Here is an 18,812-nt window from a genome sequence, read left to right as displayed (position 1 = left end):
ACAAGGGACGGTCCATCCCGACAAGGGCGGTCAGTGAAAGACTGAAGAAACTCTTGACTGTGCTGACACACAGGAATCCTCCCAAATAATAAGTTTAAAAAGAAAAAAGTACGACATCATATATATGGTGTGCTATTTCTTTTGTGAAAAATCTTAAGAGGATAAACAAAGAAAAGAAGTTGATGAAGGCAAACCCTATGTAGCTGATCTAAGCATACAAGGTTCAAGGGTGACTCACTTTTTCTTATCCTTTTATAATAGTAAGGTGTTTGTTTTTTTTAAATCATGTATTATTCTTCTCAATTTTTAAAAAAGTTTCTTTTCTGGTAAAAAGAAAATTTACACACACCCAGTATTTCCAAAAGAATGGAATTACGGATAATATTTCTTTTCTTTTTCTGCACATTTACATGAGAATATAATGTTTATCACATGAGAGTTGTAATTTTTTCTTACATAAAAAGAAAAAGGTGAACTCGAAGAACTGCTAAAGAAAAAAATAATCAAATGGAGAGAAAAGATCTTTTATTTAAGCCAAAGCAGTGGGAGAGTTTTAGTTTTAGTTTAGGGAGAAAAAAGCCAATGCGTCCAGCCGAAGACAGTGTTGATAAATTGTGCACTCTCTGGGAAGAAAACAGAACAAGCAGAAACAAACTTAACCACTCAAAGATAAGGGAAGGACACCTGCAGGACCTACCTTGCAGGTGACTCGGGGATTAAGACCTAGAAGAGGTTTGCTAGAGAGCGTCTTAATCTGGACCCTTGTGAGACACAGGAAATCAACTGCGTGGCATGACTCAGCCCCAATCTCCCTAAGAGGAAGGATCTAGGGCACAGAAGTTCTTCAAAGGCTTCCTCAACCCTTAATTCTTACCTGAGGCCACACTATAAATTACTGATTGTAACAAGCAGATTCAAGCAAAGTAAAAACCACTGCACAGAAAAGAAGCATTTGTCAGCAACATACATATAAAAATAGTTTAGCCAAGTATACCAGAACACCACAACAGAGTTTCAAAACATAACTCCATTTTCTAATAGTTTCATTGAGTAAACACTATAGATTCTCTGACCTTGGTAAAATCTTTGATGAGGTCAGCTGCTCTCACACCATTCTGTACATTAAAGCTGATATCAACTTTCACTTCAGTAAAAGAATCTGTTAACTTAATAATAGGTACCTAGAAAGAAAAGAAAGGTAAGATTTAAATACTTCAAACGAGTTAAATAACAAATCGGAGGATGGAAGGTTACCAGAGCTGAGATCCTGATCTTCTCAGGAAGACTTTATTCTGAACACTGCAAACCAGAGCTGACTTAGCTGCCTAGATATCTTATATTGCATATTTAGCATTTAAACTTCTGCAGTTTATTTTGAAATTTCTACTGATTGAGAGTTTTGAAACAAAATAACAAAAACTTTTCCCGATATGAATCTACTTTGGAGAACAGTTTCCAACACAAGAAGATCAATAATTATGAATGTCGGCCCACAGCACCAAACTGTTTCCAATAAGAAAACTGCTAGATTTTTAAGCCACATACACAGTAAGTCACTGGCATTTTTGGTCAGTGTTGCATATAGCCCAAAAAACAACCTGACAAGAGAACTTAAACTGTAATAATTATTCTCAAATGAAGAATGATAGAATGGTTTATATGAAGTATCAGGAATTCTTTAAAAAAAAGAAAAAAAGCTCTTCTTCTACCATGCATTAGAAAACTCAGACCAGCAAACGATGTACAGAACTAGATTTCCAAATTAATATAGTTTTTAATGAAGAAACTACACATTTTGCTCTAATAAAACCTGACATGCAAATATCCAAACTTCTAAAATAGATATATTTATTTTTAAAATGAGCTTCCATGAAAATTCTTAATGTTCACTCCATTAGTTAAAATGATCTACAAAATTTCAATTAATACAATTCTTCAAAGATACAAAATATGGTAAAAGAATATCTGTGTAACTAAAGCTTTATTAGATATCCATATCTTTACTTACACTTTTTGTATTAAAAAGTCTCTATAGTATTATATGATTAAAATTGAGTAAAATTTTTGAAAGAAATGGATAACCAGAATAATTCGCCTCACAATTGCAACTTTTTATGTGCAAGCACTGGGATCATGAGCAGAAGGAATCATTCAGTCACAATCCAACTGTGCGCACCAAAATTAAAATTTAATTTCACACGTTCCATGTATAAGTAACTGGAGAGTTTAAGATGAAATGCTAAAGAACTTACAGTTGCTTTGTCTAGAACTTTCACCGAATCTTCATCTGCAACCTTATGCTTCCGAAGAGCTTCCTCCAGGGTCCAGAGGGGTAGATTTTCCCACTTCCCAAACACCACAAGATCAATGTCACTGAACACAGAGCATACACAGGAGTTGTTGAAAGAAGCAACAAACTATACTTGCTTTCTCTCATCCAAGCTATAGCCAACAAGTTACTAACAGTACGATGAAAACTTATTTCTCACTCTCGCACTGCCCAATGAAGACTAAAGGTATCAGTGAGGACTGTCAGAGAAGTGGAGGCTGGTGATTTTAACAACCTCCTACTTCTCCTAGTCATTTCATGGGTGATTCTGAATGAAGCAAACCCTCAAAAACACCAGGTAATGTTTCCTGTTCATAAAGGCTTCTAAGTACTAAAAACCTTAAAACCTTCCAAGTGAAAGAGACTAACTGATTAATCGTGACTTACATTATCAAGTATAAAAGATGCAGGCATACTAGTACATCTAGTATGCTACCATGTGCATAAGAAAGGAAGAAACACACATTTCCTTTTATATATACAGAATCTCTCTGGAAGGATATGCAAGGAGCTGGTAGTAGCAGCTCCTCCAAGCAGAGAAACTCGGGGGGAGAGGTGGGATTCAGACGTTTCATTGTCATTAATTTTGTGCCCTTTTCAAATCTGAACTAGGTTATCATAAAAATTAGATTTTTAGAAAGAATGACTCAGGCTTTGCAGATGCTCAGAACCTAAATAAGGAAAAATACTAATGAACTCAAAGTTGAATATTTCATAGCTTTGTAGGCCGAGGACAACAATGGGAAGAATGAAAACTGCCAGGATGCATCCACTTTAACACATTTTAAGTTTGGGTAAAGTAGATCAAATCAAACTCAAATGGAAAACATGATGGATGCCTACGGTTAATCATACCGTACTGGGTACTTAAACACTTAAACATGTGTTACAGGGTAAATCTCACGTTGAGTACTCTTACCGCAATAAAAACAAATGCATGATGAAATGTTTTTGCTTCCTGAAGACCACAGCAGTTTAATTCTTGGAGAACAGGTACTTGATCCTCAATAAAGTCTTACCATTCCCTCAAAGCAGCCCCAATACACATACCCCACTCTTGCCCTCAGCTATGGGCCAAGACAGCCCTCATTTGAGAAGATTAAAATAAACAAGGGGCCTGAAAAGATCAAGACTTTTCAGAGAAGAATCTATACCCTAAACTTTTGAGTCAGAATATGGTGACAGGAGCTAACAGTATTGAGCTCTTAATAAAAAATGAGAGGCCTGGCATTCCTGAGCGTACGGAGCTCTAGAACATGACCAGGTCTTTTACCATAAAATTACATTAACATCTGTGTTAGTGGGTTACGTTACAGGCTTGAACAGTTCTCTGTAGTGACACTCTATTTCAAGGTAACTCAAGTAAAATACAAGTAAGATTTCATAAATCTGTTTTGTTTCTATTCTTACATATTTAACAGTCAAAACAAAGAAATTCTAGAAAAATGCACAGTTCCTTGAAAGCTTCATAAATGTACTAACCTTGTAGGTAAATACAAGCCAGTTTTAAAACTGCCAAATATCTGGACCTGAAATAGAAAAAAATTATATTAAAAATATGAGCTATGACAAGCCTAGACAGTGTATTAAAAAGCAGAGACATCACTTTGCAGACAAAGGTCCGTACAGTCAAAGCTACGGTTTTTCCAGTAATCATGTACAGATGTGAGAGCTGGACCATAAAGGCAGCTGAGCACCGAAGAATTGAAGCTTTTGAATTGTGGTGCTGGAGAAGACTCTTGAGAGATCCCGGATGGCAAGGAAATCAAACCAGTTAATCCTAAAGGAAATCAACCCTGAATATTCACTGTAAGGACTAATACTGAAGCTGAAGCTCCAATACTTTGGCCATCTGATGCAAGAGCCGACTCACTAGAAAAGACTCTGATGCAGGAAAGACTGAGGGCAAGAGGAGAAGGGGGTGACAGAGGATGAGATGGTTGGATGGCATCACCAACTCAATGGATATGAATCTGAGAAAACTCCAGGAGATAGTGAAGGACAGGGAGGCCTGGCCTGCTTCAGTTCATGGGGGTTGCAGAGAGTCGGACATGACTTATCGACTGAACAGCAAAAAATATCAGATGAAAGGCCAAACCATGGAGAACTGCAGGACTTTGCCACCCTCTACTGGTAATTTTTAGTACTACAAGAGCACTTTTTTCCTACCACCACGCTTTCGTGGAAGCAGGATTCCACGTCTCACAGAAAGTAGTATTAAGTAGCGCTACTTCTGAAAGTTAGTTTAAACTTCTTAGGTTCAAATATCAAACATGTGGACTTAAACAGAAGCCTTTTAAAAGGAATGTTCACTAGTATTCCCTAAACATCTAAAGACACAGTCACAAATCCTTAACTTCTGTTCCTCTAAGCAGCATCTTCTCACAGATCCCTGGATTCCGGGCAGACTGCCTTAGTCGCAGGACACGTGGCGGCCTGCAGGCCGTCTCCACAGAGAACTCCGGGCACTGTCGCTATAACAGCATGCTGCAGCACAAGACCAAGACACATCCTCTCCCGACCCACGGGGAGCAATGGAAGACACAGGCAGATGTGTGCACACACGTAGCTGCAGTGAGGGATGAACAATGAAAAAAGTTCAACCTGTGAGGTAAGGTGGCAACCCACTCCAGTATTCTTGCCTGGAGACTCCCACGGACAGAGGAGCCTGGCGGGCTACAGTCCATGGCGTCGCAGAGTCGGACATGACTGAGCGTGCTCGCATGCATTCTTCCCTGTACCCCTAATATCTTATTTGAAGCTTCTCTGTTTTGCCAATTGGATCAAAAATGCTTCCCTGGATTTGCTCTTGCCATCCCATGACACAATCTAAAGAAAAGTTACATAATATAAAGGAAGACATTCCAATAAATCACTTCTTTGAATGAACAAAACTGTAGAATAGACCCTCGAAGGAGCCCTCCACGGTGACCATCAATAGTAAGAACCACAAACAAGCAGAGGAAATTTTGGGCAAAGTTTTGTTCACTGGGTGGGGGCTATACTGAGAGACAAGGAGTGATAAGAAAAAGAGAAGGAGACAGCAGTTTCAGGAGAGTAGAGTACATGCCTACATTAGACTATGAAAATGAACTTCAAATGACACAATAAATTTCTACCTGACATCTTCATTTAGCTATCAACAATTATGCAATGTTCATACTGACAGGTTGGAACAAAATAGTAAAAGAGTTTTGATACATCACATCCAAATAACCCACTGCTAGCAACACAAAGAGGCTTGATTTATCTTTCTTCTCTTATTATACTAATGATTCCTAAATATAGTTTGCCTTTAGCAGTACCGCAAAGAAATAGTCTTAAGTAAGTCATTCAACTCAATGCAAATAATTAGGAAGCCCAAAATTTTATCTAAAGGCTGGAGAAAATGGTTTGTTTTTGAAATTGCATTAGACCATAACTCTACAGATGCACATACACAGGGATACTACCTAAGCACCCAGACAGGTACTCACGTCAGCACTGGGCCAGAGCTCCTTAATCACACTCTCGATCCTGTTCACCACCTCCATCCGCATCTTCTCCTCCTCTGGTCTTGGAGACATATATTCATAAAAATCACTGATTTCTTCATGCAGACTGAAGAAAAAAAGCAGAGACGTTAATATGGACAAGGCCAATCTAATGAGAAATCACTATTTTAAATAATCTTACCCAATTAAGTCTTAAACTCATCTGCAGGTTTTACATTCACAGATTTCTCACCTTAATTTTAATGTTATAATTCACACTAAGCTAAAATGGGAATGCACAAAATTTAATCAAAATGCAAAAGTAATTAAAAACGAGAAATTCCAAATTCCAAGAAGTCTTACTGGAAGTGTACTAGCAGCTCTCACAGCATTTATTATCTGCCTGTGCAGAATACCTGCTGAGTGCTGGAGATTTCAAAATTTCTTAAATTTCAAGTGAAGGCCTTTATACTCTGCCTTTACACTTCTGATCCAGTAGATATAAACACAAGAAGACACAGACAAGCTTCCGGGCAGTGGGGGTGACCCTATTCCCCCTCTGAAATCCATTCCTCACAGGAGCAAAAAAGCGTGTCTTTCATGATGTTTGCTTAGTGAATTAAGTGTCAAATGAACAGGTCAGCCAGGGAGTATCAACAAAGACCTAAAAAGAATGGCTGGCAGACAAGGCTCCATAAAGGAGCTAAAAAGACTCGCAGAGACGGAGAGGCACGAGGCCCCCCTCAGGGAGCAGCGAGCAGAGGGCACAGCCTGAGGCAGAGGGAGGAGAGGAGGGAGGGGCAGGTCCTGAGAGGGAGGCAGAACCGGACGACTCTGAGCGACACGCTGCAAGTTCAGACCTTCCCGGATGTTTCTGCAAGGGACCAGGGAGAGACTGACTTCAAAAATGGAGCACTTTAAGATTCATCTGGCAATGGTGCAAACAGTGGGCTGGCAAAGAGACACGGCTGGATGCAGAAAGAATGGCTCATAAACTACTGCAAGTGTAGAAGGACTGGATGAAGGCCTGGAGGATGGCGGCAGGAAAGAAATGGGCTCAGAAACGCCACACACACCACACACACACACACACACACACACACACACAATGGTTGGGCCACAAGACAGGACCAGGATGGCGGCAGGAAAGAAATGGGCTCAGAAACACCACAGGCTCAGAAACGCCACACACACACACACACACACACGCGCGCGCGCGCACACACACACACACACACACACAAAATGGTTGGGCCACAGGACAGGACCAGCAATGGAAAGAGAAGAGTGAGGATGTGAGGATGCCTGCGAGGGGTGAGGTCTGAGGGGCTGCGGGAATGGATGAACAGATTAAAGGAAACACTAAGAAGCCTGGCTAAGGAGCCGCATGCAGTCAATTACTACAGAAGAAAATGAAGAATCAGAACAGAAGAAAATGAAAATAGCATTCCTTAACAAGGTGGTGCAGCTGTGAAGAGCTACCTTCAGGAGGGAAAGGAAGTATTGGCCACTCAGTCCTGTCCAGCTGTTTGTGACCCCAAGGACTGTAGCCACCAGGCTCCTCTGTCCATGGGATTCTCCAGGCAAGAATACTGGAGTGGGTTGCCATGCCCTCCTCCAGGGGATCTTCCCAACCCAGGATCGAACCTGGGTCTCCCGAATTGCAGGCAGATTCTTCAAAGTCTGAGTCACCAGGGGTTTCCCTGAGTATGAAATGGGAGGAAATCTGCAAAACCTGGGCTGGATGCAGACAAGCCGGGAGACCCAGCTCCAGGTCGCTGGAGGTACCACATCAGACTGAGGATGCTCCGGCGGTTACCTCAGTCCGGCACAGCCGCGATGACCCAGGAAGCCAGGGGAAGGGCACTAGCTAAACAGCAATGCCAAGCACCGGAGGGGAGCCGGTGTGTGGGTGGGTGGGGGGGTGGCAGCGGGAGGCAGGGCAGTCTCAAAGTAACAAGATCCAGAAGGAGGGGTGTGCTGCGGCTGCAAGCCCATTCAGGTCCAGAGCAGGTTCAGGATCCCCAGGAAGCTAGAAACACCAGGAGACCCACAATGCTTACAGGGAAAGGAAAGAAGGCCAAATCTCAACACCCACTGGCTGTTAACAGAATGCGGCAGAGTAAACTTTAATCAATAGTTTCTGCTGCTTCTGATGTTTTCTTTTCAGACAGAGTCAAAACACTCCAGTTCCATGCTCAGGCTCTGCCTGAGGGCAGCTGTGTTCCCTTTCTGGCCTCAGAGTTCTCAGGCACAGCCTAGGGAGCAGCCGCCAGAAGCCTTTTCAGAGCCTCGGTTTTCAAGGGCTGGGCCATTTGGTAAGGAATGACTGACAGCGGCGTTCTGCTTGTTCACTGTGCAACACCACAGGAAAACTGGATTTTAAAACTCCGGGGAGCTCTGCCGCTAAACCCAGAGACTCCCAGTGGAGTCAAGTCTTCCTTGACTTAACTAGGTGCCTTCCAGTTACCCTAGTATCTTCTGACTTTTTTTAAAAGCTTCTCAGCTTTTAATATATTCTCTAAGGTCACCCCCTTTGTTTTCTAATAGACAACAGCTAAAATGACTAGTCATTAGAGAGTTTATGGCTTGCTTTACTCTTCTGCACTTTTGGTGGGGATGAGAACCACAAATAAACAACCAAACATGGGCTTCTTAGATCATTTGCTAACTAGATCATTTGCTATGAATTATCAGAGTTTATTTGTGGTTTAAAAGCATATCACTGTAGAAAACTTCCATTGTAACCAATGGGGAAAACCTCCTAAATCTGACTCTTAGCTACTCTACAAAGGCCCACTTACACATTTTTTTAAAAACATTCTGAGCTCAGATCAAGTGTAGAAACCTTCATAGTTATAAAGGTCTGTAGTAAAACCTTTTCATCATTGCTCACAACGGATCAGCTTTTCCTACACACACACTCCCAGCCAGCTCCCGCCCACCCATGAGTTAAGTCCTCAGTTATCTACTGTCACTTTCATAAATATGCACGCGTGTGCGCGCGCACGCGTGCACACATACACACACACACACCTTATTTTAAATTACCCTTTGCTTCTCAGAACTATAGAGATTATGCATCAGGTAGACTAAGGGGTCTTTCCTGATGCTCAGATTAGGCTATTTTCATCATTGATCCACTTCAGGAAGAGCAGATCTCAGAGAAACTTACACATTTTATAATTCAAATAACAGGCAAACAGTGTTTAGCCCAACCTCTAGTGAATCTTTAAATCATATGAAACTAAGTAAGAACTCATCCTCCAAACACTACTGAGTGTCTATGTTCAAGGTATTACAAGGAAAAAAGCTAGTCACACATGATCCTTGCCCTGGGTGGTGTCCCTCTAAATGATGAAAATAAATACTCATGATGTGAAGTCGTTCTGTGTATGCATATATCCCACACTGCTTCCCCACAGGCAGGGTGCAGACGGACAGGAGTGCTCTCCTATGACAGCTTCGGCAAATGCAAAGAGGTCACCCTGCAGGGCAGTGAGGTCCTCGTCAAGTCACTTTCAGATGACCACAGAGCCAAAAGAGGTTGTGTGAGGGATTTCTGAACTTGGCATTATTACAAGGCAGAGAAGATTCTAGAACACCTGTTTATCACTAGGCCGTCAACTTTCTAATTAGCACACATTAATTTGGAGGAAAGGTATGATAGTTTTACATGACAAATCCTTAAAACAAGATTACCCTACCACACTTTCAATGGCTAAGTTAGAGCTCTCTTGGTAAATGTCACAATGCACTTGAAAACATGTGGGTTATTTTCAAATATCTTTGGATATTGATTTCTAACATAATTCCACAGTGATAAGAGAACAGACTGATTTCAATAACTCAGACAGACCATGAAATTTTTGCACATTTCTTATGACCCTGGATATGTTCCAGTGTCTCCAGATTTATAGTCCATGGGAATTTGAATAGAATTTGTGTCCTGCTGTTGTGTGAAAATTGTATAAATCTTAATTATATTGAATTGGTTCATAGTGCTTTTCAGGTGTACTATATCCTTCTACTTTTCTATTTATTCATTCTAATACACTGGGGGAGTTTGATATTGAAATGCCAACTAAAATTTTTATCTACTTTTAAAAATAATTGCAATATATAGTGGAACTATATGTAACTTTTCCCTGTATTTTCCAAGTCTCCTGTAAATGTTTTATCATACTTTCATAATTAAAAAAATAATTACTGGGGCGGGGGGGAGACTACCCTACCACAGTTTGCTGACGCATTCTCCTGCTGAGAGACAGCTGGTATGTTTGCAGTTAACAGTTATTAACAATAAAGCTGTTATGGAAAGAAAAAATATCCTAAATTTTAATAACCCATAGAACCATCTTCCTATTTAAGAAAATATGATTCTACAGCTTATCTTCCCTCTTATATTACTTTGCCTTTACCATACTGGAAGGAGGGAAAGAGGAGTAAGCAGAAAAAGAAGGGCTATTAAAACAAAAACATATTTTAACAGTAAGAACCAAAGAAACCATCTCAGGCCTGCCAGGGTCATCTCCTTACCCAAGCCAAACACAAACATTCTTACCTATCTCATCTGTATTTAACCGGCTATCTGTAAGATGCTTATAAGTGAGAAAGAACTTGTAAGAACTTGTAAGAACTAAGTGAGAAATCTTGGTACAAACAGGAAATAAACTTCCAATAAAGATTTTAAAATAATTTTGAGGGGTTCTTTCCCCGTGGACTGCATAATCTGACTGGCATGGTACAACATATAGCCAGGAGCTTTAAAAATCCTAAAGGAACTAAGTCCCATTTTTGGAGTGCCTACTACATGCCTGGCACACTTTTGAGTGACATGATGACCTAATAAAGGCTGGAAACTGGAGAAATTTTGCAAGTTTGCTTTCACACATTAATTACACCTCTGATATCAACTACGCAGATAAAAAAAAATAGCAGAGAAAACTTCAGTTTCTTCCACATCTTGGTTAAAACTCGGTATTAATTAAATTAGCAAATATTGTTGCTAAATACCCAATCTTATAGTTTCTCATCTTAAGTTACAAAATACAACTCTCCAGTGATCAGGTTCCTGAGTGACCAAAATACAGTGCCCTCTATTAGGATATCAATGTCTTCTTAAAAGATAAAGTAAGCAAGAAAACGCATCCACTTCCTGCCTTTAAAGGAAAAGTATATAAAAGCAATATGATAAAATAAGTGCCACTATATAACTGGAGAGGATGCCCCAACCCAAAATTTGTAGAAAATGAGAATCAAAATTAATTTGCTGGGGTAAAATTTAAACTCAAAATTAACAATAACACAAAAATCTAATGGAACAAAGAAGAAATATCAATCAAAAAAATAGCTTCTGTACTTTTAAAATGTACGACCTATAGATAATTTAGGTCATAAAGACATGAAAAAAATCACTTTTGCTCTGACGAAAGTTCCACCAGAGGAGAAATGCTAGCCTTTCAAAACAGTCCTCAAAGGCTCAACTTCTCTGGCTATAAAAGGGAAGAACTGCTCCACACCTTTTCAGCTGGGCAACCCAGGGCGGGGTGTGCGTCTCTCAGCAGCGTCTGCAACTCCAGAACCAAAAGCAACATGGCAGTCTTCCTGATGCAGCCAAGCCAAGGCAGGCAGATGACCCACTGCTGGCCCCTCTGCTCAACACTGCTCCCTGCCGGTCACCCACAATCTGTTCAGGGGCCGACACTGCCCCCTGGGGGACACCTGTCCGCTGGCACTGCGCCTGAGAACAGCGTCACACCAAGGTCAAGCCATTCGGTTCCATCACTGAAGTCCTCGTTAACTGTAACCTCAGACCTATTGGAAGGCACTCATGTCACGTGTTAGCCACTCTGTCGTGTCCACTCTTTGTGACCCCGTGGACTGCAGCCCGTCAGGCTCCCCTGTCCACGGGATTCTCCGGGCAAGAGTACTCGAGCGGGTTGCCATTTCCTTCTCCAGGGGATCTTCCCAACCCAGAGGTCGAATCTGGGTCTCCTGCATTGCAGGCAGATTCTTTACCATCTGAGCCGCCAGGGAAGCTCATGAAGGCACTGACCAAGTTCTACTCAGTTATCGTCAATAACAAGATACTCCTTCCTCCCAAAATTTTAACATTAATAATAGACAAGGACATATGGAAAAGGCATTCACACATGCAGCATGTAAAAATGTAAATCACTACAATCTCTCTAGAGGTTGTTGTATAAGTGATAAATAATATGTAAATAAATTATTTTTTAAATCATCCATCTTTCATTAAAATCAGGATCCGGGAGAGCATTTGCACTTCCATGTTTACTGCAGCGTTGCTCCCGATAGCCAAGATACGGAAACAGTCAAATACACACTGACAGATGAACGGACAAAGGAAACAATATAATGACATGTTATTCAGCCTTAAAAAAGGAAATCTTGCCATGTGAAATGCAAACAAACCTGAAGGACCTTATGCTAAGTGAAATAAGCCAATCAGAGAAAGACAAATACTGTTTGATTCCACTTATGCACAGTATCTAAAAATGGTCAAACTCACAGAAGCAGAGAATAGAATGATGGATGCCAGGGGCTGGAGTGGGGTGGGGAATGGGGAGTTGTTCAACGGATATAGTTTCAGTCAAACACGATGAATCAGGTCCTAGAGATATACCATATAATGCAGTGTCTACAGTTAACAATACTGGGTTGTGCACTTAAAAATCTGTTAGGAGGGTAGATTTCACAGTATTCTTACCACAAGCAAGTGAGGGGACACAAGGAACTTTTAGAGCTGCTGGATATATCTACTGCATGGATGGATGCCTGCATGTTCAGTCATGTCCGACTCTATGCAATCCCAAGGACTGTGGCCCGCCAGTCTCCTCTGTCCCTGGGATTTTTCAGGCAAGAACACTGGAGTGAATTGCCATTTCCTCCTCCAGGGAATCTTCCCAACCCAGGGATCAAACCCTGTCTCCTGCACTGCTGATGGATTCTTCACCACTGCACCACCTGGGAAGCCCATATATCTACTACCTTGGATATAGCACCACCTTGGTTTCATGGGAGTAAACATACATTCAAACTCATCAATTTCATTATCTGCATTAAGTATGTGCAGCTTTTTGCAAAGCTGTTTAAAAACAAATCCCCCCCCCCCTTTTTTTTATCCTCCAAGAATATTTCCATAAGGGAACAAGGATATTCACCACAGCATGATTTGGAATACTAAATAATTTAGAATCAGCCTCAATGTCAATCAGTGGGGTCCAATTACATAATCATAGGAATACTCACTGACCTTCCCTTGAATTATAGCCAATAACCCATCAAAAAGAACGAAGAAGAGCTGTTTGAGTTGACAGAGAAAGACCTAAGCTGTGTTATGTTTAAAAGAAAGGATCCCTTTCATGTACATTAAAAAAGACACACACACACATATACGCAAACACACAAGAGAAAGTCACCACATGTTTCTACTTACAAGTTTTCTGGAAGGAAAACTGTTATCAGTGATCACCTGAGGGACACAGCCTGGTGGGCGAGTTAGGGAGACCTTTAGTTATTTATTTCATATCACTGTGTATAATTTTATAAATTTTTTAAACCACCAGTGTGTATCTGTTTATCTGCTTTTCTAACAGGAATCATTATTATCTGTTGGGAGAGATTATAGTCATTTGCATCTTCTTTAAATTTTCACACGTGAAAATACACATGTGTGCATGTATGTGTATTTCCCCCAACCTCCACCTCATAGAACAGGGTCTATATACCATACTGTTTATGATTATTAAGCCTGATAAGCGAACTTGGGGGTGGAGACTCACTTTGTTTAAAGTGACCCCGGTTCGATCCCAGGGTTGGGAAGATCTGCTGGAGAAGGGATAGGCTACCCACTCCAGTATTCTTGGGCTTTCCTGGTGACTCAGCTAGTAAAGAATCCGCCTGCAATGCAGGAGGCCTGGGTTCAATTCCTGGGTTGGGAAGATCCCGTGGAGAAGGAACGGCTACCCACTCCAGTATTCTGACCTGGAGAATCCCATGGACACATACTCTGTGGGGTCGCACAGAGTTGGACACGACTGAGCGACTTTCCCATAGCTCACATACATTGATGTATACAGTCTATCTTTTAAAATGCACACATGTTAAGAGTACTATCGTTTATTTTTATAACAAGGGAAAATATCATTAAGGAAAACTAACACTTGAAGGCAAAAGACTCAAGTTATTCTAATAATCTAGCTTTGCAGACCAAAAGGTCATAAACCAGGCACCTGGAAGATATGAACAGAAAGGGACTCCAAACCCAGGCATGCAGCAACAGACACAGGACACATCTGGGATGTTACTGCACGCATGATGTGATGCAGTGAGTGTAGTAGTAAGTTTCTCTTGGTGGCTGACTCATCCACTCTAGGGACTTAAATGTGTGTTATTATATGCTAGAGAAATTTCAGGAAGAATGCATGCTCGCTGTAGTTTCCTCTGGGGCGTGGAACTGAGGTCTGAGGTGTAGGGATTTATATACTCTTTTGCACTATATGATGTTTTCCAAATGCAAGTAGGAACCAAGAGAGGTGAGTGACAGTAAGCCCTAGGGCAATCCCTAGAGCAGTCTCAGTGACTTCTTCAGGAGGCTCTAAAATTTGATTTTTATAAAGAAACTGTCCTCGTAGCTCAGTCAGTAAAGAGTCTTCCTGCAATGCAGGAGACGTGGGTTTGATTTCTGGGTCGGGAAGATCTCCTGGAGAAGGAAATGGCAACCCACTCCAGTATTCTTGCCTGGAGAATCCTTCATGGACAGAGGAGCCTGGCAGGCTACAGTCTTTGGGGTCATAATAGTTGGGACACAACTGAGTGACTAACTATACACACAAAGAAACTGTCATACACACACACACACACACACCCATTCTGTATTTCCAGCTGCCAGCTAGACTCTTCTACATAAACGTCACCTCAAGCTCAGTTCAGTTCAAAATGAAACTCCTCGTCTTTTTCCAAAACCTAATCTTCCTTCTTGGATTTTCCTCCCTGAGTTACTGTTTCCCCAAAATGGAAACTAAGCTGATCTCACTGCCCCGAGCTTCTCCCTTCTCTGGGCCATCTTCCACATGATCACCCTTCCTCCTCAAGCTATCTGTGTCACTTCCTGATGCCTCTCCTCCCAGTACAGCCACAGGCACTGTGCTGGAACATGCCAGATCTCTGCAAGAGCCCCGCCCTTGCACAGGCAGGCCCCGCGCCTGGAGGACCTTCTGACTCAGCCTCTGAGAGCTCAGCGGGCACCCCTCGGTCAAGCTGCCCAAAGCATCACTTCGGCTCCTCCTCGAGGCTCCCGACCGCTCTAGTCCTGGTCCCACCTCCCGTCCAGCTCTCAGCCCCGATGACTTCACAGTGGATCCCTGGTTCACAGGCCTCCCTGCTGACTCCACTCTCCAGTTCAGCACTGTGTCCCCAGACAGGCTGCAGCACAGAGAATCGTTTCTGGAGGAAGGGACTCTCAGATGACGTATGTACACCCAACCATGATCATGCCACGTGTCACAGGAGGGATATTATACACCTTAAAATAAGCTCAGGAGCAGGAGCCAAGGAAATACTCATTCACACAGTGAAAAATGACAGAACCAGAAAGAAGGGCAATTTGGCCCCCAAACTATGGACGTCCTTTAGAGTCAGAGAGGGTAACTCCACTCCTCAGAACGTAGCCTAAGGAAATAAGTCTGCATGTGCAGAGTGATATGGCTATCAGAAAATATCCACAATGAGCATGTAGTTTTTTTTTTTAAAAAGCTGAAATTCTGAAATATTGCAAGGAAGATCACCAGTATCAGAGTGAAAAGGAAAAAACCGTCGAACTCTTCTTTATGAAGAAAAGTATTCACACCCCAAATAATTCTATTAACTAAGATTTAAAAAAAACAAGGGAGAAAGAAAATACAGATGACAACATAAAATCATTTAAAATACACACTTTAGGTTTGCAAACTTCGTAGGCATTTAAAACTGTTATTCATAGTTGAAGAATGCGCCGCTTGCTATGTCAACTTCCCCTTGGTTAGGACATGGGAGTAAAACTGCAGAGAATGGATACTAAATTACAAAGTTTTCCTTACTTTCTTCTTTTAAGAGGTGTTCATACCTGCTTTCCTAGAAGTCAGAGCATTCCTTTTAAATGTCATCATCTGTTGTTGCTCTCAATTTTTGGATCACAGTTTTATTAGGCCAGTGTTTCAGAAAGACAGTTTTTCTCTGATGTCCTCTCTGTTCCTTCCCTTTTTACTGCTATGAAGAGAGAGAATGAAAGCCATCTGACTTCTTCTAAGCCTCTTAACTTTTGCCACACACCCCTGCTACTACTTTCAAGCAAGTATAAAGACAAAGAAAAGGGAGGCAAGAGGCAAGAAACGATTACCTAAGACTTGCTTTATTTAATTACAGTCATTCATTCTTCCCTCTACCAGTAAAAATTCTGAACTCCCTCTGCCACTCTGAGTAGGATCCAACCAAATCTGGATAAAGTTGGGTAGCTCAAGGAATAGTTGATAGTATTTCCCAATTAAGGATAAATACCTTGAAATAAAAGCTCAGTTATCAGATTTATCCCCCAAACGGAAGGTCCTCAAATATTTGAAGAGTTTTAAAAAAAGAGGCTGAATCTTTCTTTATCCACAGGTTAAAATGTCAACAAGAATAGCTCATTCTACAGAAGTTTGTTATATTTTTTAATATAACAATGAAATGTGGATGTGTTTAATCCATACAATTCTAATACAAAAATTTTTTTTTCATTTATTTATTTATTTCCGGTTGGAGGCGCTGCTGGTATTTGAGAACAGACACTGCTGTATAAACACATGTGCACGTGCAGTGTCTCCTGCTGTGTTAAACTGCTGGTGAAAGAGGCCAGAACCAACAACGGCTTTCATAATTCACCTTTTTTCCCCTGTACTGTTGAGATCTTTTGGGTAAGTCCTGGAACTGTTTACAAAAATTGTTTAAGCTTAAGCGAAAAAATAAACTGATTCAAAAGAGTTCATTTATACCAAAAACATAATGTTTATAAACCTACGTTGACTTTCTGAGGTCCTATATTCTTTCAAATTTAACAACAACAAAATAAACTCTGCAATAAATAAGGAAGTTTACAGCTGTTTGTAAAGCACACGGCGGGGGGTACACTTAAAAACCACCTATAGCTCTACCCCAAAAAAGCAGCAAACACAGCCGGTGGAGATATGTGCCAGACACAAACACTCACCAAATACCTGCTGCAAACTATTTCACTCCACACACCATTTTAAAGTGAGTGGAAAAACAGAGTGACTATACCATGGCCACTGCACATGTCATCTGAGACTATAAAAATCTATTTGTAATGACTGTATATAAATATAGCATTTAAATACAGACAAGCCTCATTTTATTACGCTTTGCAGATATTGTATTTTTTTACATATTGAAGGTCTGTAGTGACCATGTAGTCAAGGGATGGTTAGCATTTTTTAGCAATAAAATATTTCTTAATTAACGGTATGTACATTATTTGTTAAGACCTAATGCTATTGCACACTATTTAATAGACTATGGAATGGTATAAAGATAGCTTTTATATGCACTGGAAAATCAAAAAATCTGTGTGACTTGTTTTATTGCAATCTTCTCTATCATGGTGGTCTGGAACCAAATCTGCATTATACCCAAGGTATCCCTATATACCCTAATTTATTCTACCAATCCCTTATCACTAAGCATTTAAGCTGTTTCCAATTTTTCGCTACTATAATTCACACTATAATGCTATCTTTGTACATAAACCTATAATCAACTAATTTCTCTCTTAGAATAAATTCTTACAAGTAGAAGTCTTTTGTGAAAGACATGAACAGTTAACACTTTTGAAGGTTACTCCCCAAACACCCTCCACCAGAATGGGAGGTAAGGTCTCCCACAGAAATGCGTGATCATCCCTCCCCAACCTCCACACCAACCTCCACACCAACGGAGAGTGTTCTGTTTTTATTCTTTGATTCCTATTGTTGTTCAGTCACTCACTGTCCAACTCTGCGACCCCAGGGACTGCAGCACACCAGGTTATTCCTATCAAGGTTAGGAATTTTCTCCATGCTTATTGGACATTAGAATTCTTTCTCAACTCATTTCAACAAACTATTAGATGGAATTAACAAAGCAGTTTAAAGAGCATGTTGTTCAGTCGCTAAGTCGAGTCTGACTCTTGGCAACTCAGGGATCAAACCCACGTCTCCTGCACAGGCAGGCAGATTTACCACTGAGCCACCTGGGAAGTACATTTAACGAACATGAGTTGGGATCAAACCTCTGCGTTCCCGCTGACAGATATGTCTGGGTAGGTACTCTACCTCTCCCAGTGGCCCCCTTTGCACCTGCAAACTGTGGACAATCATACTAATACTATCACCTTAAGAGTTTCTATAGGGATTAAACAAGAGTTTGGAAAGGGTTCGGCATAGGGTTTACTGCTTACTTTGCACACAGTAAACGTCAATAAACATCGGCTGTTTATTAAACGGACTTTCCTGGTGGCTCAGTGGTAAACAATCTGCCAGGAGACACCAGTTCAATCCCTGGGTTGGGAAGATTCCCTGGAAATGGCAACCCACACCAATATTCTTGCCTAGAGAATCCCATGGACAGAGGAGCCTGGTGGGCCATATAGTCCATGAGGTCACAAAGAGTCAGAAACAACTTAGCAATTAAATGACAAAAACAATTTAATAGACAGCTGAAGTATGAGGCACTGAGTAAGGCGATAAGATCCTCCATTGAACAAGACAGACATGGTCCTTGTTAAGAGTGTGTTTAATTTTGTTAAGAACTGCCAAACTCTCTTCCAAAGGGGCTGTGCCATTTCGCATACCACCAGCGATGGATGAGAGTTTTGCTGCTGCAGGTCCTTGGAGCATTTGGTATCGTCAGTGTTTTGGATTTAGGCCATCCTAATAGATGATTACTGGTATCTCACTATTGTTTTAATTTGCACA

General features: G+C 41.1%; 1 protein-coding gene and 2 non-coding genes across 4 annotated transcripts in view; all 3 read right to left on the bottom strand.

The window, feature by feature from the left end:
- Nucleotides 1-18,812, bottom strand: part of TENT4B (terminal nucleotidyltransferase 4B) — a 65,699-nt gene that overhangs the window by 10,057 nt on the left and 36,830 nt on the right. For both annotated transcript variants that reach the window (XM_065925291.1, XM_065925292.1), the window contains exons 2-5: nt 5,806-5,929; nt 3,812-3,858; nt 2,253-2,373; nt 1,074-1,181 (exon numbers count right to left, since the gene is read on the bottom strand). In XM_065925291.1, the coding sequence (XP_065781363.1) occupies nt 1,074-1,181; nt 2,253-2,373; nt 3,812-3,858; nt 5,806-5,929 (400 nt within the window). The remainder of the gene's footprint in view (nt 1-1,073; nt 1,182-2,252; nt 2,374-3,811; nt 3,859-5,805; nt 5,930-18,812) is intronic.
- On the bottom strand, nt 8,627-8,696 carry LOC136162291 (small nucleolar RNA U2-30). The gene has a single exon (XR_010662095.1). It is a non-coding gene; the product is annotated as a small nucleolar RNA U2-30 (small nucleolar RNA).
- Nucleotides 8,862-8,943, bottom strand: LOC136162295 (small nucleolar RNA U2-19). The gene has a single exon (XR_010662099.1). It is a non-coding gene; the product is annotated as a small nucleolar RNA U2-19 (small nucleolar RNA).

Source organism: Muntiacus reevesi, chromosome 2 (genome assembly GCF_963930625.1).
Source record: "Muntiacus reevesi chromosome 2, mMunRee1.1, whole genome shotgun sequence".
NCBI classification, from domain to species: domain Eukaryota; kingdom Metazoa; phylum Chordata; class Mammalia; order Artiodactyla; family Cervidae; genus Muntiacus; species Muntiacus reevesi.
This window is presented reverse-complemented; position numbering and strand designations above follow the sequence as displayed.